Source organism: Diadema setosum, chromosome 11, assembly GCF_964275005.1.
Source record: "Diadema setosum chromosome 11, eeDiaSeto1, whole genome shotgun sequence".
Lineage (NCBI taxonomy): Eukaryota > Metazoa > Echinodermata > Echinoidea > Diadematoida > Diadematidae > Diadema > Diadema setosum.
In genome coordinates, this window is record NC_092695.1 from 21,594,164 (window position 1) to 21,619,529 (window position 25,366).

Consider the following 25,366-nt stretch of genomic DNA (forward strand, 5'->3'; position numbering starts at 1 on the left):
TGAGTTACAGAATGTACAGAATTGTGATTATATTTAGGTGGGTTTAGGGTTAGTGTTAGAGTTTAGGTTTAGGGTTGGGGTTAGAGTTTGGGTAGCATTGATCTCGGTGTCCTAGGGTCATGTGGACCTGGGAGTCCTGTAGCACTGTACAGTGTACACTGTAGGTTAGTGTGGGGTACATACTCATCGCAATATGAATCGGTAACTTGCCATCCACTTGGAAAACCTCTTTTATATGTGCTGATGATACAACACAATCTGAATTTAAATTTAACATGCTTGACCTGTACTGTAGTGTGTATTTCTACAGTCTTTGTTGTTTACCTTTCAGGTCAACCTGACTTTAAAAATGGCCAGGGAACAGTGATTTAAACATTTTGCAGCCTGCTTATGGTGGATGACTCTTTACGATGCAGCGGACAGTTTTGTTTCCGGAAAAATCGCAGTTTATGAGAACACAACCCTCGAATGGGGAGACTCTCCAGTGCTGATACATGCACGATGATGTTGGACTGCTGAACCTTGTCCAGGAAAGATGGACGAGCAGTCCATATTCGACATCTTGGAGTGCTCTGTGTGCCTGGAGCGGCTTGATGCCAGCAGTCGTGTGCTCCCCTGCCAGCACACCTTCTGCATGAGATGTCTCCAGCAGATCCTCCACACGCGCGGCGAGCTCCGGTGCCCGGAGTGCCGGGAGCTGGTGCCACGCCAGAAGGTCACCGACCTGCCCACCAACATCCTGCTCGTTCGGCTGCTGGATGGGATGAAGAGGCCCCTGGGTATGTCTTCTTCATCCTCGTCCTCCCCGTCATCAGGCAAGGGGAGCGGGTCATCGCCGGGCGGGTCCGGAGGTGGCAGCAAGACCAACGGTGTGGGAGACTCCATGGGAGGAGGCAGGATCGGTGTCTCTAAGGTAATCTTTTAGAAAAAAAAAGAAAAAAGATGAGTTATGATGCTACTCTCACAAACATGGCAACTTTAAGATATACAGTTCGACCTCGATTATCCGGCCATGTCGGGACCGGTGCTCATCCGGATAAGCGAATTGGCCAGATATGGGAGACACAATGTTAATGTATATAGCTGCCGTCCAAGCTGCCGTCCCAGTGTACTGGCAGCTAGGCAGGTAGCGTACCCCGCAACGGTGGTGTAATCTATGCTAGCCTGCGGAAAATTGTAGTCCCTTACTTTTATGACGATAATGTGGTGTGAATTTATGTTAGTTCTGTCGGGAATATTGGAGGTAAATCGTGTGAGTTTTGTAGAAATTTTAATTGAGTTTAAAGTCACTGTTTTTCTCAATTTTCGGATAAAAAAAAAGTCCTTCACTGCGTGAACGCGTCCGGATAATAGAGATTTCCGGATAAAAGGAGGCCGGATAATCGAGGTCGAACTGTAACGATATAATGCCATAAAGATGGCTAAAAGCTTCTTTCGAGATTTTGCCTGGAGAATTTGTAATAATCCATGTATTTCAAATCATATTTCCTCAAATTGATATCACTCTCCAGGCCAAATGCATGCATGTTCTGTGAAGACAGTCTGAAATGTCAATATTATTCACTTGGCCATACAATTGGAATGTGTGTAAGATGTAGGGGGGTGACACATGGGCCAGGGCTAGTTTTTTGCATTTTCTTATTGAGAACTTCTGGGGCAAAGAAAAACAATAGAAAATCAGGATTGCTAAATTTTGCATCTAATGCGAGAGAGAGTGCACAAAACTATTGGAAACTCAAAATTTACTCTGTGAAAAAATGCTTTGATTAAATTAAACTTCCAATATGTGTGCGGTGCTTGTACACTGTACATTTTCATGCATATTCATGTATGACTTTGTGTGGGTATATACGTGTAGTCTTGCTATAAAATGTCCACGATTGACGATCTGTTTGCTAGCGGAATCGCATATTGTGAAACTGTAAGAGTGGATTTTTAACACGCTCTACATCAGTATGCTTTAATGGAAGGAAACCAAAGAATGAATATAAATGTGGATTGAGTGAAAGCAGCAGTATTTCTGTAGTAGAACACATTAATTAGTGAAAGTACTATGTATGAGGGAACGGCGAACAATCTATTCAAAAGTTATGATATTTTCAAAGTTTTGGTGCCGTCATTGCTAGAAGAGGAGACTACTAGACTTCATGATGTCAATATGGATAAAAGAAACTTCAGCATATTTTTATTTTTCTAGCATAATGAAAGAGTACCTGACTTACATGATGTAACCTCTTTCAGAAAGCAGAGGGAATGATATTGGCCTTCACATAAAACTGTATGTCAGTTACAAGTCCATGGAATGTGTACTTTTCATGAAAAATTTAACTTTGTAGAATTCTGCTTATCTTATTTTTTTTGTCCAAAATGATGGCATGTGTGTCTGAACTGTAGTAATTATATAGCAATAACAGCACTGAAATTTAAGAAATTCATAACTTTTGAATCGATTATTTCTACATTTTCCTCAAACTTTCACTGATGTGTTCTACTAACAATGCTGCTTTCCTCGATTCCACATTTTTACACTGTATTTAGGCTTTGGTTTCCTTTAACAGTTTGTGGTCAGCTCTTCTAACAAGAATTACAGAAGAGTTGCAGATATTGTGAATATGGTACAGACTGTACTTTTCCTTCGTACATTGTATGCGAGCCACATAAAATTTGTACATGGACTTAGTATTGGTACCTTCTGTACTCCAGCTACAGCTGTACAATGTATGTTTGGATGGAGTGACATGTTGACTGGTGAAATCACTCAAGAGCAGGTCTGTTCTGACCAAGCTCCTTGGTTCAGACCATATTCAAAGAAGCTATTGCCCTCTGTGAACGTTTGACATGCAAAGTAGTGTCTGTAGCCAAGAGGTGCGTTAAGGCAAAACCACTGATGTTTCTTTCTTTGTGCGTGTGTGTGCGAGTTAACAATCTGTGAAGGTGACTTGCGAAATGCATTGTGCTTTCTTAGACCCCGTGTCGGGGCTTCCAGGTAAATTGCGAAGGGATTAGGGTGAAACCCGAGTTGGGCAGAGTCAATATAATAATACATGGGGGAGAAACAAAGACTTCTTTCGTTTTCAATATTATGATGGATCAACAACCGCAGGGCACAGATTTGTCTTTGTTGGTGTTAATACTTTCTTTTTATGTTAATACTTTCTCTTTCATTGTTGATACTTTCTTTTTCTTGAGTTGGGGGGGGGGGGGATGGGGATCAAGATGTTGAATGCATTAACAGGCCTTTGCAGAATTACTGTTTCAGTTGAACCAAGGGTTATGCCCAGGACACGGGACTACTGTAAGAGGCTGCAAGTGTCAAACTATTCAGTCAATCTTGGATTCATCAGTCTTCAGAATTTAGATAAGAGAACATAACAAGAACAACAAGAACAACAAGAAAAAAACCCAAGCAAAACAACAAGACAAACTTTTGTGCTGCAGTTGCATTGTTCATCTTGAAAGGAGTTTTTATTTTTATCATTACATTGTACCTCGTAGTTAGCAGTTAAAGGATGTAAGACACTTCAGAATCATTACACCGGTCTTAAGAGGTCATAGAGATTGTAATGCTAAACTGTTGGCAGTTGAATGGTTACTACTATTTGATGGTCAAGCTTGTTCTTATTGGGCACCTGACAGGAATATGCTGTATACATGTATGCGTGTGTTCATCAATAGTGTCATTTGTGATCTTCTCTACTGTACGTACACAGTATAGGTGTTTCTCATGTATGAAACAAACATTCTTTACACTTGTCAGTGCCATGCTGTGGGTGTTGATTAATACTTTAAGTACATCTTGTATGTATGTAACATTAACCGTGGATAGTTTGTGATGTACATTTGTAGGCACTGGTGCTGCTAGAGCCAGTCTGACCTTTCTGGGACTTTATGTGAAGAGAGGTGAATTGCAGTAGGCAAGAGCAATCAACATTTTTTGAATGTCCGTGGCGTTGACTGACAAGTTGACCCACTCCAAGAATTAAGAATTGAGTATCGTGGGCTGTGTGTGAGACAAGAATGTAAGGATGACTGGAAGGAGGTACAGTCTTAAAGGGGAAATCCATTCCAAAAATAAGTTAGTCTGATAAAAAACGAGTATAATCTTACAAGTTCAACGGTGAAGAATTGACTGAAATCGGATGAAAAATAAGGAAGTTATGAAATTTTGAAGTTTTGTGATTTTCTGCAAAACAGTTCTTGTACAGTGGATATGACAGGGAATAATTTTCCTGGTATCGCATAGCAATTTGCTGTGCATTTTGGTATGACTGCTATACAAAATGTAATTTGCATAGCAGTTTCATTACATAGACTTGTATACCATTTTGTTGAAAATGTATGTCCATCGACAAAAATTGCTATTCAATTACGAGAAGGAAAATTATTCCCTGTATGAATATGAAAATGAGTGAGTTGACCATGTCATAACTTCACAATTTTCCATTGATCGTGTACAAGAAATGATGAAAATTCAATGTTTCTGTCACTGAAATCTGAAACATGTTATACCTGGTTGACTAATTTCAGAATACTGTAGTGATCAGTTAGATATACAGTTGTACACTGTATATGAGGATTTGAGTCTCGGGCATAGTTCTATTTGAATGAAAAACTGGAAATTTCAAAATTTTACATATATATATGTACACTGTACAAACTATGATGGCAAGTTGTGAGGGGATGACGTGCTCACTTTGCTGTTTATTGACTGTTCAAGAACTATTTCCCCAAAAATTAGCAAAACTTCAAAATGTCATAACTGCCTTATTTTTCATCTAATTTCTATCAAAATTATACCATTGAACTGGTAATACAACTGTATTTTACTCTATCTTATCAGAATAACTTATATTTGGACTGGATTTCCCCTTTAAAAGCATGAATGTAATTACAAACTTGAGAAAGTCCATCCTCCCAATGCAATACATACACTGTGTATGTAACCTACATTTGTACATGTATAAAAACTGAAAAATCAGTAAAATGTAAAAATCAGTGAGAAATTTGCCCCCCCCCCAAAAAAAAAAGAATTTCAATTTGCTGTTCTTTTTAAGCCTTCTGTTAAAATTCCTGACAACATTTAACGTTTTTATGTGAAGATTTTTTTTTGTGTATGTGACTAACCACTGTATTCCTTACAGAAACTGATGAATAGTACAAATGTACATGTATAAATACAGAAAGTTTGCCTTATGATATCTCAGATGTGCAAAGTTCATAGAGAGGTACTGAAAATATTAAAGCGGATAGTCATCTGAGATTTAGCCTAAATAGTCCATGGCCACAGACTGATAAACAAGTGATTTGTATTACTTTTTTTCTTTAATGTTTGCAAAGGAGGAATACAAGTGATTTGTATTACTTTTTTTTTAATGTTTGCAAAGGAGGAATTTGCTTGTACACGTGTAAACCACAGTTTTGCGTGTGAAAACTCCAGTATATTGTTGTGAGTGGAAATTCCTGTTCTTACCGCAGAAAAACAAGTAATTATCAGTCAACAATGTGCGCGACACATGAAGTGAAACACGTTCTTTGTGTTCTTCAGACATCGGGGAGACCTTGTAATGGGTGCATTTTGAGGGATTTTGGTCACACTTCAGAAAGCAGCTTCCAACTGCTCTGTGCGTGTGTGTGTGTGTGTGTGTGTGTGTGTGCTTGTGTTGCATGCACTTACTGTAGGCTTCCCTCTTTGTCCTCCGTCCAAACAGATAGACACACACTAAGGCCACTCCCTTCCCCCTGCGCCTCCTCCTCCCGTTCCGCTAATTGAGCTGACCCTAGCCTTCCTTCCTCGAAGTCCAATTAGGGAGGTGCGCAGAGTTCTTATCACTCGCCCGATGTCCATGTGCATCTTCACCCAGTCACCCATAATAAACATTCCTGCAGATAACATCCATGTAATTATTTATGTGGAGATGGATGTGCGGTGGTGTGAGAGTGAGCATGACCTATTTGTTTGGTGTCACCTAGTCTTTCTTTTCAGACCTTCTTTTGAAGGCTTCCAAGTATCTGAGTACGGACTGTTGTGAATTTGATGAATTGTGCAACAAACTCTTTTTTCCTTGTGGCAACTTATAGTATTGCAAATTATCATTACACTGAGTCTCTTAAATCCATTTCATCATAGAAAATTCACAAAAGTTACATGACCTACAGCGTAGTGTAGTCAGTGAAAATGGTACAAGCTGTTTAGTGTATAAAATTAAGTTTATGCAGGGGTTGTTACACTTGTACGCTGTAGTTAAAGTTTGCTGTTCAATAGGTCTTATGAGGTTGCCACCTACGCTGTTGGGTTGTACGTGTGAATACATTCAACCTGCTCCCAGTGGCTACAAATCCTAGTCTAATGTCAGGTACAATGTCTATTACATTTAGAAAGATAAGTCATATTTAAAACACATTTCAATTTAATACCATGTAGGTCTATAGCCACATTCTATATGAAAGCATCTTGCAGATGTTGCAGATGTTTTTGTTTGTCCATTCACTTACTGGTACATACACACAAGTAATAACAATTATGTTGACAAGGCATGAATGGGTTTACACAATCAAAGATTTATGAATGCAATAGAATAGTCTTATATAGTCTTACATTGTAATAGCTGTTATGTCAATGATTTAGTCATACATAGAGTGGGGCAACAAAAATAAGCCAGTTTCACGCAGAGGATTTGGGTGATGTATGGCACGCAAGGTTTCACAATGTACATTATGTATGTTTATGTAGCTTTTATTGTAAGAGTGCCACAGAATATTTTCCATGATTGACATCTGTCTAGAGAGTGTAACCTCGAGTACCATGTGAACCCCAAACTATGATTTTTGTACAATTTCACACCCTGTTCAAGCTAGCTTAAACAAATCGAATAAAGTCAGATGAATGAAATGATAGTAGTTTCATTCAAATTAAACCTAAAGTACACATTAAAGAAAGTTTGAGAATTTTAAAGTTTCACAGCCACCGACAGCCCTGTATGCATTATGTATGCACATTAGATGAGATGTCATTGCTTATTTTTAAACATGTCCATATCATTGACCTTTTTGTAAAGCATGTATTCAAGTAACTAAATTCTATTTTTGATTAGAAATCCAAAAGAAAGAGTTGTATTCTTGCTGTTTTGCTGTTCTTCCGTGGCCACAGTAAACATGACCAGAAGTGTACATTCTACCTTTATTATGATATACTAGCAATGAATACTAAAAAAGTATTGTGTGAACGTGTATACAGTGTACGTAATATACAATGTAATTATGGCATCGAACGACGTGTGTGTGTGTGTGTGTGTGTGTGGGGGTGGGTGGGTGTGTGTGTTTAACCTGATAAAGAGGCAGAAGTACGGTGGATATAAACAGATTGCAGAAACCCCCAGTCAGCACTGACTCATCAAAACAGATTGATATTAAACTGCTGCCATCAAATAGTAAAATATGTTATCTATAAAGGACTTGACTCAGGGGTTATTCTTTGATCCGAAGTTCAACATTGCCAAGAAGTGGTATGCACAACTGCACGTATCCGTAAAGTGCTGATTTGCCCCGTAATGTTAGAAAGCATGGCATCAACTGGTGCCAAACGGCAAAATGATCTGAGTGTTTTATGACTAATATTACACACATTTGACATGTATTTTATCATGAGAATGATCGTGCTGGGCTGTGTGTCCTCTTGTTGAAAACAGGTTTTGATATAAAATGCATAAACGATTATGACATCATTGTTGCTATGGTAACCCTCAAGCATCAACTAGAAAAGTTTGCGGAATGAGACATGTTGACCCCTTTGAGCAATTTACTGTACAATGTATGACGTATGCAAGACTGAAGTGGATCACCGTAATAGAATGTGTTCTGTAGACCATTATTCCCTATGTCTTGAATAATGTGACTTGCACAAAAGTGTTTACTTTCTCGCATTTTACACACGTACATTTGTACAGGGCAAATAGTACAGATATGGTACAACTGTATAAGAATGATATGATTTACAAGTGAAAACTAACCCAACCCTAACCAAACTACAATGTATTTTAAAACCACCCCTCCCCCCCCCCCCAAAAAAAAGTAATTCAAGTGATCAAATACTTGCTACATTGAGTATTTTCAATGACTCTGCATTTGTTTGTCAATGAATAGTATCATCAGCCACAAAGTATTTGTGACATTTTATCTTCCTTGCTGAGTTTAAACTTTATGTTTATTTTTGACATTTTATCCACTTTGCTAGGTTTAAACTGTATAAAACATTGTAAAGAATAAAATCTGACAGTTTTGACAGTAATCATCTTTAGGGAGGTACATGTACTGTACATGTACACAATTGTACATAATGGATATTGGATGTGATGTGTTAAACACTTCGACCTCCAGTGACAAGTGATTTTTTTCTCCCTTGTATAACACATGTCTTCAAGGTTGAGAATTAAAATTGTGTGGAAAATACTGTATCTCAAATTGATTGACATGTTTTATGACCCGATAGTCGTATTGTTAGTATAGCTGTAGGATTCGATTTTGTTTTGTTTTCATTTTAACTGAATGAGGTCATAGAAATGACCTCTCTGTGAATTCAGTTGTATGAATTTCTCTGAAAAAGTCAGATGTTCACAATTTCTACTGCTTGGGGAGGGGGAGGGGTTCTATTTAGTACAGTCTGTGGTAAGACGGTACATTGCTAAGTACATACATTGTACAGTGTACATTGCAATTCTTCTAAGTAAAACTAGTACCCGATGACAAATATACATTTGTACAGAAATGTACATGTAGTTATTGTAAGACATTGCACTTTTTGTCAGGGTGTGTTTGTGTGTACAATATACACATGTACATTTGTATGTGTATGTGTGTGTTTCAGTGTGTGTGTATGTGTATGTGTGTGTATGGGGGGGGGGGGGTGGTGCTTGCATGCATTTGCGTGGGAGAAGCATGAATGCAACATACAGGAAACTCCTACCAAAAGCCAAACATGTCGTGATGTACATAATGCACTCTCTTCCCAGTCAGTGCCACGTGGGTAGGAGTGTCAATATTGCAGCCTGGTAACAATGGCATTGAAAAGTTACGTCAAAGCAGCCAGGCTTTGCATTCTTTTAGAACCTTTTATTGTTGAGTTCCTGTTCTTGGTGGCTGTTTGCTCAGCAAAATGCACACACTGCACCTGCTTGTCAGTATGAGCCTGACTAGCAGCAAACTCAAGATTGTCGAACTCACAGAAGTCAAAACACTATATCTGTATGTGCCATACTTGGCAACAAGATGAGAGGATGAGAAGTGGTTTGAAGTCACAGAATGTGTATAACTTCCTCTTTAGTTGAGAATACAAAACAGCCCATACCCCACCCCGTACTTCCTCTTACAGTAATTATATGTATGGGATTGTAAATAGCAATTTACAAGTTAGGAATTTATCAGATACATACAAAAACACAGAACAACAAATTTACACTTCTAAAAATAAAGTCACCTGTACACTGTAAACATTGTGTCTGGTACATTGTACATGTACCATTTGAAAATTAAAGGGACTACAGTTCTGGTTGAGGTGAGGATTAGCTTTTAACGTTTTGCGAGATATTCAGAAACCATTCTATAAGATGTCAAAAAGCATGCAATTCTAAGGGGTATCAAAAGTTTATTTGATGAAAATCGGTTTTGAAATAGCTGAGATATCAAACACAAGGTGAAACAAAGAGATCCTAATGAAAGGCATGGCCTGTCGCCTTTTATACTTGTATGTTATAAACCTGAATCTCTACCTCAACCAGTACTGTACAGTCCCTTTAACATCTTTGTGGGTTTTGAACTCTTTCTGTCTTTAGATGAAAACCTGTGCATTGTCTGATCCAAGTGTTACAAATCATTAACTTGGTTCTTACATACAGCCTGTAATCTTGTTCATTTGGCCCATAATTCTGAAAATCAGGAGAGTGTATGTTTGTATTTGTCACATAAACTTGAGAGTAATGGATTATATTACAATGAAATCATGTTATGTTTGGAGCTGTAAAATTATGATATTACTTCAGTAACAGAAACCACAAAAATTTAACAAAAAGTTGTGTTTTTTATGCCTCCGCCAACGAAGTGGCCGGAGGCATTATGTTTTCGGGTCGTCCGTCCGTCCGTACGTCCGTACTTCCGTATGTCCGTACTTCCGTACGTCCGTACTTCCGTACGTCCGTACGTCCGTACGTCCGTCCGTCCCGTTTTGTTTTTGTCGATATCTCAAGAACCGTGTGGTGGTTTTGCATCAAACTTGGTATGAGGGTATATCCTTGGGGGATGATACTTTGTGTGGATTTTAGGGTCACAGGGTCAAAGGTCAAAGGTCACAGGTTATTTTGTGAAAAAAAATTGAAATTTCATGTTTTTCTCCATATCTCGCAAATGGTTCAAGGTATCTTCATGGAACTTAGTATATATGCTTGTACCGATGGGCAGTGATTATCTAGGGAAGTTGGGGGTCATGGGTCAAAGGTCAGGGGTCAAAGGTCAAGGTCAACTCCTCAAAATATAACTACTTTCCTTATATTTATGCAGTGCCTGAAGGATTTTTTTAAAACTTGATGTATGCATGTATAACCCAATATATATTCTGTGGGAAGTTTCTTGCCAAAAGGTCAAAGGTCAAAAGGTCAAAGGTCAAGTGAAAGTGCTAAATTGCACTTTTTCCTCCATATCTCAAAAATAACTCAAGGTATTGTCATGAAACTTACATATTTATGTATGTTCTACCTAACAGTGATTCTCTTTGGAACTGTGGGGTCAAAGGTCAAAGGCCAGGTTTCGATAATACTATTTTACCATTTGATACTGAAATTATACTTTTTCTCAATACCTTGAAAATTACTCAATGCATAAACTTGTAAAAGGGTCAAAAGTCAAGTGAAAATCATCAGTTCCCCCAAATACCTGCACTCTTGATGTTTTAATCATTCATCCAATTGAACCTAGTTCTAGGAAAGTGAACATTCAGCACATTTGTGGCAAACCTGTCATTTTAATATTTTGCCAATTGTGTGAAACTGTCATCACACATTGTCAAGACATTGTACTATAGACCTATTAGGAGAACCATGTATTATGGCGGAGGCATACACCAGTCGCCGTAGCGACATTTCTAGTTTTTTTTTATTTCAAAAATTCATATTGTATCATAAGGGTAGTGCTTCTCATCCAGTATGTCAAATCTATGCTGAAAGTATCACAAGCATAATACGCAAGTCATAGATAGTAGAAATAATTACATGTACAATTGGCGACTTCTATGGAGCTTGCCATGGATTTTTTTTTTTTCATTTTTCAGCCCAATTCTCAACCTTACAGCCTCAGAAATGTCACAGCCTGAATGAGAATAACAGGAAGATTTTTGATTTCTTCTCTTGATTTTAAAATGCAGATTTCTGGCCAGAGCCAGGCTTGTGCAAGAGCTCTGTACAACTATGATGCACAGGAACCAAGGTGAGTGTCAGCCTGCCACTTTATGCATGCATTCTGCGTCATATGTAATGTGTCAACCATTAAGGAATTACGTGTGAGTCATGCAAAGTCATGTCCATGTATAGACCCCCTTTCACATTTGTGAAACGAGAGTGCGTAAGAATAATCCTGAAGACACTTTTAAAAAGCGTGCTGTGCACCTCAGTGACATCAAGTAGTTCATCATTTTTGTGTGTTGTTTTTATCAGTAATGTTACAGTGTAGTTCACATCAATGTCCCCCTGTTCAGACACAAACCAGTTTGTACCAAAACTTGATTTCTAAAGAAATTACATAAATAATTATCTGCATAGCTGACAGACTGTTCAGATGCATAATCTTAACCATTCTGGAAAACACGGTATAGATGCACAGTTTCCCACTGCACATGTCTTGGGGGCCCTCTGTTGTGCAATCTTGCTATTAAAAGATTGCTTTATATGAATCTGAATTGGGCCAAATGTACGTCATGCATAATGTGTAAAAGCACATCGCTGCCGGCTCAAATCTCCCCTTCCTTCTTTTCCATGTCTGTCTTAGACCGCTGCTGTAAATTTTAGACACTTTCCCCATCAAGTTTGCCTGTATTTGTTAGCAGTTCCCGTCCTTGGTGTCATGCAGTAAAACTTGAATTACTGCAAAACTGGAGACACGGTGGCAAGCCAAGGGCAGACACGGGAGATCTTTCAGGTCTACTAGATATATGAATTGCCATTGAGTCTGGACAAACATACATGGTGTAAATGTCCCGTTTTTCCCACCCATAAGAGGGCTTTACGACTCTAGCCTGATGGACATGCGTGACCTTTCAGACAGAAGACTTCACTCGCCATTGGGTGGGTGTGTTAGTCTTGTGTGGTGCTCTTGGGCTGTGGGTTACAGTATGATTCACAGAGTGCATGCATTGTTAAGTATGCACAATGTGACTCAAGGTGTTTTCACTTTTCAGCTGTCAAAAGCTTATGTGTTATCTCAATTTTGAGCGTAGGACGTGTGATTTCATTTTTTTTTTTAAGCTATCCATTGAGTGAAAAAAGTTCAAAAAAAAAGAAAAGAAAAAAAAGATTTGGCTAGTCTGAGTTCAATGTTGAAAATAAAACATGCTTGCACACTATCAGATGTCAAATGAAAAGTGACTTTTCCTCACCATGGTAACAGTAGTGAACTCAGTCCCCATAGAGAATTGTACTAGAATAGAAAGGGGTTTGTCAACTCGCAGCACACTCCCATACAAATACTTTGTGTGGAACATGGTCCACCATTATTTAAAAACAAGACTCCTGTGCTGTTCCTTTTTGAGTCCATATAATTTGTGCAATATAGACATAAGTGTTTTATCAAATACATGTATATAATGGTAGTATAACCATATAAAAAATTATTTTGTTTGAAGGAAGCTTTTTGCCTAAACGTGTCATGAATGTGCATTCCTTTATCACATTTTGGGTACAAAATCTTCTTAATGAGGTTTTGCTGTTGTCTCTCTGACATTGTTGAAATGATATCTGGCATGAATTGATGCTACATGTACAATGATTTCACAAAATCTGCCCTCTATAGATGATGAGGATAACACATCTCTGTGGTCAATCCATGACCAGACAGGTGTGTATCAAGGCTCATATGATGTGTCCATGAGGGAACATCATCCAATCTCCATAGATCATCTAATTAACACATGGAAGGTCAGCCTATCAAGAACGTTGAAGCCTTTCTGGGTGCCCTCAAATGGATAATGCAATTGAAAAACAGCTCTTCTTGATTGTATTAAATATGAATTCATACAAATTCAGCCACGTCATGCAACTTTTGGTTGGGATGGGATACTACAAGCATACCAGAAGAAGATATACACTGTGTACAGAGAAGACAGTGTAATCATAGAGCTCTATTACTCCAAATAAACCTTGCCATGGAGCTGCCTCCATGATCATACACGTGTACACAGCTGCTATGTCTATTGAAGGCCTACACAACAATCACGGATTGTATATAAAGTGTGTGTGAAAACATTAATGATTGGCATGTGTCATATGTTATCTAGGATATGACATGGGTGTTTCAAGTGTATATCATCTGCTGCTCACCTTCATTATTTATCCACTTTCACTCTACTCTTACTGCATTATACCTCCCTTTCCCTCCAGTCTTCACTCACGTGTAGTGATTTCCTCTACCTGTCAATCAAGATGCTATCACATCCCTGCTCACAAGATTGTTTTAAGCTCGTCTGGGAGTTGCCCTTCATGTATACCATATTGACAGTGGCTTGTGAAAACAGCCATTTCCGTACCTCTGCGTGTTTTTCCATGCAAGACACGATTCGTATTCGTTGGATTTACAAATCTTTACGGTTACGTCACGCATTTCACAAGGGATTTAATGTTCTCTTTCCCTCCCCTTTTTCTCCTCCTCCTCCTCCTCCTCCTCCTCTCCCGGCATCTAGTGATTTGTCTTTCAGTAAAGGTGCTATCGTGACGCTGCTCAAGAGGATCGACGACAACTGGTACCACGGCGAGCTGGACGGCGGCCGGGGGTTCTTTCCCGCCAGCTACGTGGAGGTCCTGACGCCCCTCCCACCGGACCCGCCCCAGTGTAAAGCCCTCTACGACTTTGACGTCAACGAGCAGGAGGAGAAGGACTGCCTCACGTTTTTGAAGGTGGGCACGTTTCGCCAGTTGGCAGCGATGTTGTTATTGGTTATGCAATCAAGTAATCATCACATGTTCTCATGATTGTTAAGAGTATGGAAAGTATTTCTTTTCGTGGTAGGAATTATCTATGTTTTGCTGTGATCCTATTGAGCAGAGACTTGTCAAAATTTGCTTTTCAGATATCTTAAAGGGACTGTACATTACTGGTTGAGGTGGGGATTCATGTTTTGAACATTTCTAAGTGAGATAATGAGAAACCTCTTACGAAATATGAAAGAGCATGTGATTTTAAGAAGGATTCAACGTTTATTTGATGAAAATTGGTTTTCAAATGGCTGAGATATCAAAAAAAGTGATAATAATAAAAGGCGACAGGCCACACCTTTTATTAGGATCTCTTTGTTTCACCCTGTTTTTGGATATCTCAGCCATTTAAAAAATGGATTTTCATCAAATAAACTTTTGATACCCTTTGAATTGCATGCTCTTTGACATCTCATAGAGTGGTTTCTGAATATCTCGCAAAACGTTAAAAGCTAAATCCTCACCCTGACCAGAACTGTACACACTCTTTAAGAACACAAAATGTTTGTTAAAAGGGTTAAAGTGTTGGCTCTGTGTTACTAGGGTAAACATTGTTTTTGATATTGGTATGTCCTACAAATAAGGAAAATTTGATTCCAGGTAGAATCATACAATGTATATTCTCGTCACTTGGCTGTTGCAGCTTCATTCCATTTATGTTCACCTTAAAAAGGTGGAGACATACTTCACAAGATTTAATTCATCATTTGATTGGATGTTCTGTTCTGTCAGGAATCTCCTGTGTGATACAAGAAATGTTACCGAGGCATCATTGTTGATATATTTAAAATGTCATTGATCACGCAAATCATATGCATGCCATTCAATGTGTCTATTCCCTCCCACTGTCTCCCTGACCTGACACAGGATGAGGTGCTGAACGTGATACGAAGAGTGGATGAGAACTGGATCGAAGGGCAGAAGGGCGACAAGATTGGGATCTTCCCTCTCTCATTTGTTGAGGTACGGTTGTGCCGCAATGGGTGCTCAGCTGTGAAAATGACTTCCATGAGATGATGTGTATGATGTGTACCACACCAAAAGTGTAGGAAGGAGTTTTTAACAATTATGATCGCATTTGTTCTTTTTTTTTTTCTTACATATGAATGCTAGTGAATCATTAAATATGCTGTAATGTGCACATCTAGCATGGAATGAATACTGCCATGTTAAGAAATTATGGTGTGCCTTAGTCCTTCATAGAATTCTGATCTGAATATTTATTTGGTGAAATGCACCAGTGCCAATCCTGTTACGTTACGTGTAGTTATGTTCAGACGGTGATCCTTAACATAAAGTTAAGGTAACTTCAAGGATTTGCTCTTGCCCCCTTTACTGCATTGTAAGACTCGAGTCCACACGATGAGGCTTATCCTTGAAAAAAGCATATCATGAATGATAAACTTCTTGCCCTTATAACTACGGGCAAGTCCCACTTGATGATAAAACTACAGAACCGGAAGTTTGTTGATGACCCCAGTACAAGACGAACTGTATTTATATTTGGGAGGTTGACCTTGAAGCTAAAGGGAATGGGGGGTTCACATAGAGGTCACGCCAAGCCTTCGAGTTGTGTTCACAAGATGCTTAACTACAAGTGAAGACCCCCACAGCTCCTGGATAGAGCGTTCACCCTGAGGAAATCTCGTGGTGCTTATCATCAAGTTAACTAAATAAGTTAGCTTAACTTTGAGTACATCTACATGATACTTAACTATGAGCTTATTCTGGAAGTTAGCTTATCTTCAAACTTGGGGATCACCATCTGAATGTAACTTCTGAAATGCCAAATTCCACCCAAGTTTTACAAAGTTTCACTTATGTTGTTGATGACTAATGGTTTCTAGTGAAATGGTATCAATCCAGCATATCTTGTCATCCGAAGGAATTAATGAATTTATTATCACCATTGTGATAGCAGGATTACGGCAGCTATTGCTTGTTCTGCTCCTCCTGCTGCAATAATTGTTCAACTTTCATCATTCTTTGCAGCTGAATGAGACGGCAAAGAGCCTAGTGGAGGCCCATGCGGGTGCCTCGGGGGACAGCTCCAGGTCAGCAGGGGGCGAGGGAGCCAGCGGCAGCGGGGGAGATGCCTCCCAGGGGACCAGCTCTGGGCATGAATCCAGCAGCAGGTGAGAGAGAATCAGGGGAATGTGGGGGGGGGGGGGGGATGAGAGAGAACAAACAATGAGCATAGGTGGCCAAACTGGGGCTTATTTTCATGTGAACCCTTGATTACATAATTACATTTCTGACATGAAGTCAAATTAGATGTTAGATGTCAGATTCCTATCAGATACCATACTCGAGAACTGAATCGCATCGCCATTCATTCTTTCCAAGAACAGTACGGAGCTGGATTTCCCTGTCGTCAGAAATTGTTGCAGTGCCATCTGTGGGAGCATTCCGTAACTGATTAATAGTTGATCACAGTGGATAGTCGTGTTCTTCAAATTTGTTATGTGCTTGTAAATATCTGTAAATAAACTGTATTATAATGCAAATAACACAGTCTGCAAGAATCTTCAGATTATTGAAGGAGACAGAAGAAGATATTACTCAAGCAGTCCTGTGACAGTGATTTTGGAGGTCCAGGCACCTCTTGCTTTGGTGTGCACCTCTCCCCTTTTCTCTCTCTCTCTTTTTTTTTTTTTTTTTTTTTTTTGTGTGTGTGTGTAGTATTGGCAACAGTCTTGGTTGGGTTCAAGTGGTTAGTGATGTATGTCGGCCTTTCTATCTGCCTGAAATTCATGACATTTAACTTAAGATAATATGTGTAAAGTTTGCATGGACTTTGGATATAGACATTCTGATTTTTGGCAAACGTGGTTAAGAGTATAGTAATTCATAGAAAAATTATTTAAAAAAAGTTGTGCCAGAGTTATATGAACAGAAATGTGATTTTACCTTCTGTCTTTTCAATCAAAATATATTTACACAATCTCACTTTTGTGAGATTCTGACGTGCCAGTGTCTTTGATAGGCAAACAGAGTCTGGGCCGCAAGAGAATATTGACAATAATTTACCTTCCTTTAAAGTGTCTCTTTGTTTGCCTTTGTGACAAAGCAGTGCGACATCTTTATACCCTATATATTACCAGCAGTTTCTTGTAATCCATTTTAGCAGCAGTTTGCTGCTGTATCTTCTTGGCACAAGCATTCATAATTCATATGATTGATTGTTTTAATAGTGAAGTCTTGCCCTTTCTGTTTGCTTTCACTACAGCAGAAACAAGTCCTCCACAAAGAGACACTCGTTTACATCGATGCTTGGAGTGCAGCTGCGATCCAAGGACTCCCAGGAGAAAGGGAATTCTGGGAGCGGCGGAGGAGGCGGGAGTAGCCCCGGCAACCGCCACTCCATGGAGATCTCTTCCCCGATCCTCGTCCGGTCCAGCAACCCCGCAGCCGCCACCCTGATCGACGCCATGGCGTCGGCCGCGAGCGCCATGGCGACGGCCGGGCAGTCTCCGGCCTCCTCCCCATCTCCATCTGCATCTCCGTCTCCCGTTGCCGGGGCAGGCCTGAATCCTCAGGCTGGGTCAGCTGGTGGTGGTGGCAGGAAGAAGCCGGCTCCTCTCACGCTACTCAACCAGGTGCGCTCATCTCTCAGAAGTATGGCCTTGCCATGACCTGACTGTGGTCTTATCTCTTTCCAAAAGGCATTTGACCAAGCAGAAGTCGATACACTTTAACAGAACATTTCCACACCAGCTGGTAGTAAAACTTTTCACAAGATGTAACCAAGGCCTGTGAATATCTCTGGATTGATATCTCTAGTTGAAGTATATCCTGTATTGTCTGTTGTACCATTTGCGTAATCATTCAACTTCTAAAGGTGCTAAATGAAAGAAAATATTTGAATTGAATTATAAGTTTAATGGGGTCAGAAGAAATTTTTCCGCACAATATCATGAGCTGCTATTAGATTTATGCCTTTTACTTGCTAATGCAAGTAACTCGCTTCACCGATGGCAAAGTAAGGTATCTACATATTCATTTTGCAAGATTTATCATTGTTTCAGAGACAGAAAGGTGCTGATACTAAAAATGAAATTTGCAGCAGTGCCCTTCTGTTTCTGACCTAGTGCTTGAGATATACATAAGATAACAATCCAAGTTAGATGTGTCGATAAAAAAAGAATGAAAATACTGGTGTTTGAATGCTTAATGGTATGATGTTCAATGACTCTTCTCCCTGGCAGACTGGTCCTGGAGTCTTACCACCCCACTCTCCCACAGTGGTGGGCTCAGGGGGCCCCGCCACGCCCAATATGATCCTTACGCAGGACCCACCCTCATCTCCCAAGCCCAAGGTGGAAGTGTAAGTTGCAGTTGTGTGGCAAGCTAAACTAATTCACATCCCTACCTTCAATGAATATGTGAAAAGTAATGCCGTGTTTGTTCATTTCTGTTTTCTGATTGTTATTAGATAATATAACAGCATGATTATTTGATTATTGTTGATAATCAAACCATCAGTTTTTGCTGCCTTATTGAAGCGGAAATGAATAAGTAGTGACAACAAGTTAAAGGGATGGTACAGTATTGGTGGAGATGAGAATTGGGCTTTAAACTTTTTGCAAGATACCAAGAAAACACTTATGATATAGTACAGAGCATACCATTTGAAGAGGAATTCAAAGTTTATTTGATGAAAATCGGGTTTGGAATGACTGAAACAGCCAAAAACAAAGTGAAACAAAGCGATCGTAATAAAGGGTGGGTCCCACACTTTATTAGAATCTCTCTTTTTTGGATATCTCAGCTATTTCAAAACCAATTTTCATCAAATAAACGTTGAATTCCTCATAGAATTACATGCTCTTTCATATTTCATAAGAGGTTTCTCATTATCTCACCAAAAAATGTCGAAACCTGAAATTAGGTCTGAACCAAAACTGTACGATCCCTTTAAGAAGAAAAATTAGGAGATGAGCCCTGTGAAAGTTTCTGAAATGGAGCATATCTTTTACTTCATGTCAGATGGTAACTTGTTTGATGAGGAAACAACATCAATGTTACGAGTGTACCAGTGATGGTTTTGTGAGGAGGGACATATCTAGTTCTTCTTCCAGTTCAATCTCAAAAAGAATTGGACCACTGCACGGTGAATACCTGTGAGTTTTGTATGATAGCATGTAGTTGATGTGTAGAAACTATTGTTCATGCCAACTCTGTTGGGATATATTTGATAACCTGTCTGACTGCCATTCTCTTTCCTCAGACATCAGTGGTGGTCTAGTGGCCCAATGGCCCAGGGCTGCTAAAAACTGATGTCTGTTATCACAGCCCAGTCGAGCAGCTAAAATTCAAAATGTATTTTTGCATTTTCTCTTATTTCGGGCCACTGCATTTCTTTTTTAGGGCCACCAAAATTTGATGGCCGGTATGGGCCACCAGATAAAGAATCAAGCGTCCAGCCCTGATATACCTATGCCATTTCCTCATGTGTTGAATCTCTGTGACAATACTCATGTACCTGTCCCTCCTTACCTATCACACTGCAGCTTCATGGCCATGTACAACTTCAGCCCCGCCCACCCTGACGAGGTGGAGCTGCGCAAGGGTGAGTTCTACACGGTGACGGAGAAGTGCAAGGACGGCTGGTTCAAGGGCATGTCCATCCTCACTGGTCAGATCGGTGTCTTCCCTGGGAACTACATGCAGCCATACAGGTGGGTTTTACGTCACAAATTAGCAAAGTCCAATTCAGAAAAGAACTGCAGTTATTTATCACTGGGGGATTTTTTTTTTTTTAATTCAGGGGGTAATTTGTCTAGTTTGCACAGACTAAAGTTTTGCTCATGTGATGTGAGTCTGTGAATAATGAATCAGTGGTTGTCCTTTGGGCCAAACTTAGGCCCAAATGTCTGTTCACACAATACAATAACAATATCTTTCCTTGTAGCAAACCTGTGTAGCAATGTTTTAGATAATATGTCATTGAGTTTCATTCAGATAACTATGGTACAGTGTATCTGTACTGGACTTCCATCCTTAATGCATACATGTAGATTTACAGGCATAAACCTTTTTTTTTCCATTGTTGAAAGCAATCTTCTGAAAGTCTTAGAAATGAGCTATGATTTCATTTTCTTTTACTCTCTATGATTGTAAATGTCTTGTTCTGCAGGTCAGAAAAACAGAAGAAGACATCGGCATCATCAACAACTTCAACATCATCTGCATCATCGTCGAGGCAGACGACAACAACATCAAATTTAGTTGCAGCTTCTACGGCAGCAGCCGGACAAGGCAATGAAAGGAAACCCACCATTGGTATGCCCGATGGACAAAAGACCGTTGCACAGCTGCAGAGTGAGCGGGCCCAGCAGCAGATGCAATACCGGGCACTCCAGACCGCCGGTCAGGTTGCAGCGAGCAGGCCCATCCAGACGCCCGCAGCGAGACTCAGTGAGAGACACCCGAGGGGAAGCCCGCCCAGCGCTGTGCTTCAGGGAGGGAGTGCATCAGGCAGCAGCTGGCCAGGAAACGCTGCCCCCATCCAGATGGCGAATCCCAACAGGGCGGGCCAGGTGCACACCGCCGTCCAAACATCAAATGCCGGTCAAGTAGGGCAGACAGTGCGTCCACGGACTTCAAATGTCCCTGCTTCTTTCCATCCTGTCGGAGCCCAGCTGGTGCCAGGCTCACCCCCGATGGTGGGCAATGTCAGGACTCAAGGGGTCATCACAGCGGCGGACGGAACCATCCAACCCGGGGTGCCCGTCAGGCAAGCCTGCAGCCAGATGGTTCCCCATCAGGTAGTCTGGCACCTCAGCCATCCAGCTGATCCGTTGCACAGTGTCAATGCTGCACCTTCTAAAAGCAAACGTCAGCCCAACTCGGGCCTGTCGGGCGGGGCCATGCTGGCCACCCGGCAGCCCGTCGACAAGCCCCGCCGGTTCAGCGAGAGCGACCAGCCCGCGGCCGGCAGGGCGGGCCCGAGTGGCAGACAAGTCACTAACCATGCCGCACCGCAGAACGCACACGTCTCAAAGTCTGGTTTGCATGCACAGTCACCGCTCTCACCGCTCCTGCACAGCACCTTCTCTTTCTCCAAGCATGCCACCCTCATGTCCAGTGACAGTGTGCATGCTCAGGTAGGGGCCGACACTGGCTGTCGGACGCCACCACCCACCCTCCACCACAGCCCTCCCCAGGTCAGGGGTCATCGTAGGCGCAGTGGCAGTATGCCGTCACAATTCACTCTAGCACACAAGGCAGATAAGGTAGAGTGCTAACCAAGTGCATGAACACAAATGTTAAAATACTTTGACCTAGAATTGTAACAATATGACACAAAGTCATTTTACTCTCAACTTCCAAAAACCAGTATGACTTTGAAATAGGAATGTCCCACAGTGATCTATCAAAACTCTGTGAATACATGCCCATTTTCTTTTAAATCTCCTAAATCTTTGCCAAGGGTGTTCCAAGTTTCTGAAATTATAGAACCTGTTTCAGGCAATGTTGCATGTAAACCAGAAGCATTCCAACTTGACCAGGAGGTAAAAGGGAACAAATTGAAGGACAAACAAAAACTTAATGCTTGCTCCAGCTGCATAGAATAGTAACACCTCTTAATAACTTCTAACTGTTGTAGATGAAATCTAGGTAGCAAAAAAAAATAAAAAATAAAAACAAAATAACAATGCAACAACAACAACAAAAAAGCTAATCTTCATATTTCCTGAGCAACAAGCAATAAACATAATAATGAAAAAAAAACTACAATTGGCGTAGCATCAGTTTTTATTTTCCTTTGTTCATATTCTTTAGTTTAGTGCCTTGATATTCTAACCCTATCAAGGTTGCCAAGTTCTAGCAGGTCCTACCTCTTTGGTAGTTAGACAAAAAAAAAAAAATAAATAAATAAATAAATAAAGTTAACTGCATGCATAGGGGATTGCAATTACAGCATAACTGTTGACAGTCTGCAGAAACAGACTCTAAAATCTGAAATCTCACAACTTTTTTGTACACTGCCCTCTGCCTTCTCATATGCACAATTTCATGTTCTGTTTTGTTTTCTCAACACTTTACCCTCTATCATTTGGAATGATCTTTGTGATAAACTTTCACTGCACCCATTTATTTTAAAGTGTGTATTTCATTTTGGAAAATGCTTCTTCAAAAGTCAGATAGTGGTATTTGTTCATTTCAAAGTCCCTCAAAAGTCATGAAATCATCTTGTATGAAATTCATATATTTATGCGTTATGTTTGTCTTTTTGTCTTTTTTTTTTGTTTTTTTTTTCTGGTCATTTTGACCTGTGAAGAAATTGATTTGCAGTGCTGTGTTATGTGTTGTTTGTAGTGTCTTGCACTTGTAGTGTTACCACAATTTTGCATGTTCTAGCTTAATGTTAACAGTCTCCATGTGGTTGCATTCATTGCTTATAATTAGCCAATAAAACAACACAGATTCATGTTTTGATTGTGGTAAGTATGAATACATGACTAAAGTATCAATACAGCGTGTTTATAATGTCTTCATAAAGAAACCAAAAATTTTTTTCTGAATCATTACAAACTAGTTCCAAATTTTGTGCTGATAATATCGATATATTCTATATCTTATGAATGCCTTTCAAGGATCTGACAATGTTTTGAAGGTCAGATAATGTTCAAAGTGAACGAGTAAGGATATTTTTGTTTGCATGTTTTCGAATGAATGATTCTGCAGATTCATGTGTGATAATCAGCACTGATTCTTGAGATCAGGAGACATCATGCTCCCCAGCATATAATTGAGACGAATTACCCAATAAGATTCGTTTTACAGATTGATATCCAATTGAATCATTTTTAGGTGGTTTTAATCACTTTTCCATTAGTCTTAATTGGCATTACATGTTTCATTTTCTGACTTGTGTAGAAAGAGAAGAAGGAGAGGAAATCCAAGAAACCCTCCACGAAGCACATATCCAACGAAGCACCCGAGCTCAGCACACGCTCTAGCCAGTTTCAGGCGTCGAACGTGCGGACGTCGGTCTCCGCGTCACAGTCGCCGAGCTCTTCCAAGTCATCGTCGCCAGAAACCCAGCAGCAGGGGCCTCTCGGGGAGGCGTCTCTTACCAACGTGACGGGAGGGGAAGCCAGGGCAGCCGGGGGCAGCGAAAGGCCCGATGCAAGTAGTGCCGAACAGCTCCCACCGCAAACAACTCCATTATTGCGTGAAAGGTAGGTCTGTCAGTTTAGCCAATGACTAGTAAAGTCGTGATGTTGTCTGACATCAAATTTGTTGTATTTTAGTGTATTAAACCAATGCACGTATGCCCATGTTGAATGCGCTCTATGTAGAGCAGTGTGTTTTTGTTGTAATCATTTATCAAGTTACGAAGGATTGTTAAAGCATCCCAGTCAACCAATAATGATCTCTGAACTGAACAAGCTTTCCAGTATGCTAGATTAACTTTCGAATTCTCAAAACTTCTTGTTGTTAGCAATTCACGTGTGTCCGAAACATCCCATCCTTTGCAGATATCGCGTGATAGTCCCTTACCCACCGACGACTGACGCCGAACTTGAGCTCAAAGTTGGAGACACGGTGTTTGTCCACAAGAAGAGGGAAGACGGCTGGTTCAAGGGCACGCTACAGAGGACGGGAAAGACGGGACTGTTCCCAGGCAGCTTTGCTGAGAAATACTGAGTGGGCCTCGCAGGCTCTCGACAGTGCTGAGTGCAAAGAATCTAGCGTGCCAAGTGCAAAAAGAGAATTGCTAGTGCTGTGTGCAAAGCACTGCCAGAGGAGAGGATAGACAGGATGAACCCCTCTTGCTTCTTTGCTATTAAAGAGGAGTATTTAATGCTCACTGCAGAAACGGAAGCTGTGCCGAGTGCAAAGGAACTCAAGTGCCGAGTGCAAAATTGTTGTTAAGGTCTTGTGTGCTGTCTGCAAATGCTTGGCTGCCACATGCATGCAGACTGTCTGCTTGCCGATTCTGGAGCATCAGCTCCTGTCTGTGACCATGGCAACAGCGCTACCTGAGAGTTTTTTTTTTTTTTTCTTGTCCAAAGAAATATTGGTACATCATGTGATGTGCTCCGTGAACTTTTCCGAAGTCTCTTATATTAGAGACAAGCCATTATTTATAATACTCATTGTTGATATGTCACATTCAAGTCTTCATATGTGTATTTTTTGTCTTCGTACTCTGACCGATTCAACTGCAACCTTGGAAAAAGAGTGTAATTCAGTGGTATATGCTCTGTATGTATTTCTGTGGCATCGACAATTTATGGATGCTCGTTTCATTTTTTGAATGAAGCGTTTAGGTCAATTTTATTTGTAAAGTGACAATTCTTGAGCATGGCAGTGAGTGGTATGAATGAAAGTGAAAATGCGCAGGGGAAAAGTTCTCCACAGTTTTTGTTGTTGTTTTTTTTTCCAACAAAATCATGAGAAATTATGTAATTTTTTATTTCATGGAAAACATCAAGGTGATAATGGTTATGTATCATGTAAGTTTTCATACATCTCAAAAGAAAGAAGGAAATTGAGAAATATGCTGTGGCAGGAAAAATGCAGCACATTTTTGCATGCTAGCCGATATAAACTGGTTGATGGTTTCTATTGCCATTGTGTGTAGGGGATAGTGAGGATTAAAAAGCCTTGCCATCTCAGAACAATGTCACAGGATCACAACGTAGCATGTGAGAATAAGTGTGCATTTTAGATGAGAGGCAAGGGAGAAATGTTCAACACACACGCACACACAAAACAAATGCCTCCAAAAAGGAATAACCAAAATTGAACAATTTCTAGGTTCCTGTTTATTGTCATCACGATCAATGCCTTAGCAAATAGAGAAACGCTGATTTGATGCTATTTTACCAGGAAGAATCAAAAGATTATATCAAAGATTGATGTTTGGTAGTAGAGCGAGCGTAGTTGCTGATTTAGAGATGGAGGCTACCTCCGTCAAGGCAGTGCAGAGTTATTTTTTTGGAAAGCAACTGCGACGCGATTTTGATATGCAATGGTAAGACCTGTGCCTGAAAGATGTTAGACCAAAGAACAGGATATCCTGATACTGCTTCTCAAGTCTTTGTGCTGCAAGAGGCTCGCTAGAATGTGCGGTGTTTGTGGAAAAGGGGCAATTTATTTGAGAGTTGAAATTCGTCCCCCTGTAG

General features: G+C 40.3%; 1 protein-coding gene across 1 annotated transcript; it reads left to right on the forward strand.

Moving 5' to 3' along the window:
* The first annotated feature begins 375 nt into the window (after positions 1 to 375).
* LOC140234864 (E3 ubiquitin-protein ligase SH3RF1-like) lies at positions 376 to 23,882 on the forward strand. Its single transcript, XM_072314911.1, has 11 exons — positions 376 to 913; positions 11,405 to 11,466; positions 13,931 to 14,144; positions 15,090 to 15,185; positions 16,215 to 16,357; positions 17,452 to 17,821; positions 18,431 to 18,549; positions 19,736 to 19,903; positions 20,362 to 21,460; positions 23,109 to 23,413; positions 23,714 to 23,882. Exons 1-11 carry the CDS (start codon positions 536 to 538, stop codon positions 23,880 to 23,882), a joined length of 3,123 nt encoding a protein of 1,040 aa, XP_072171012.1. The 5' UTR covers positions 376 to 535.
* The last annotated feature ends 1,484 nt before the right edge of the window (positions 23,883 to 25,366 follow it).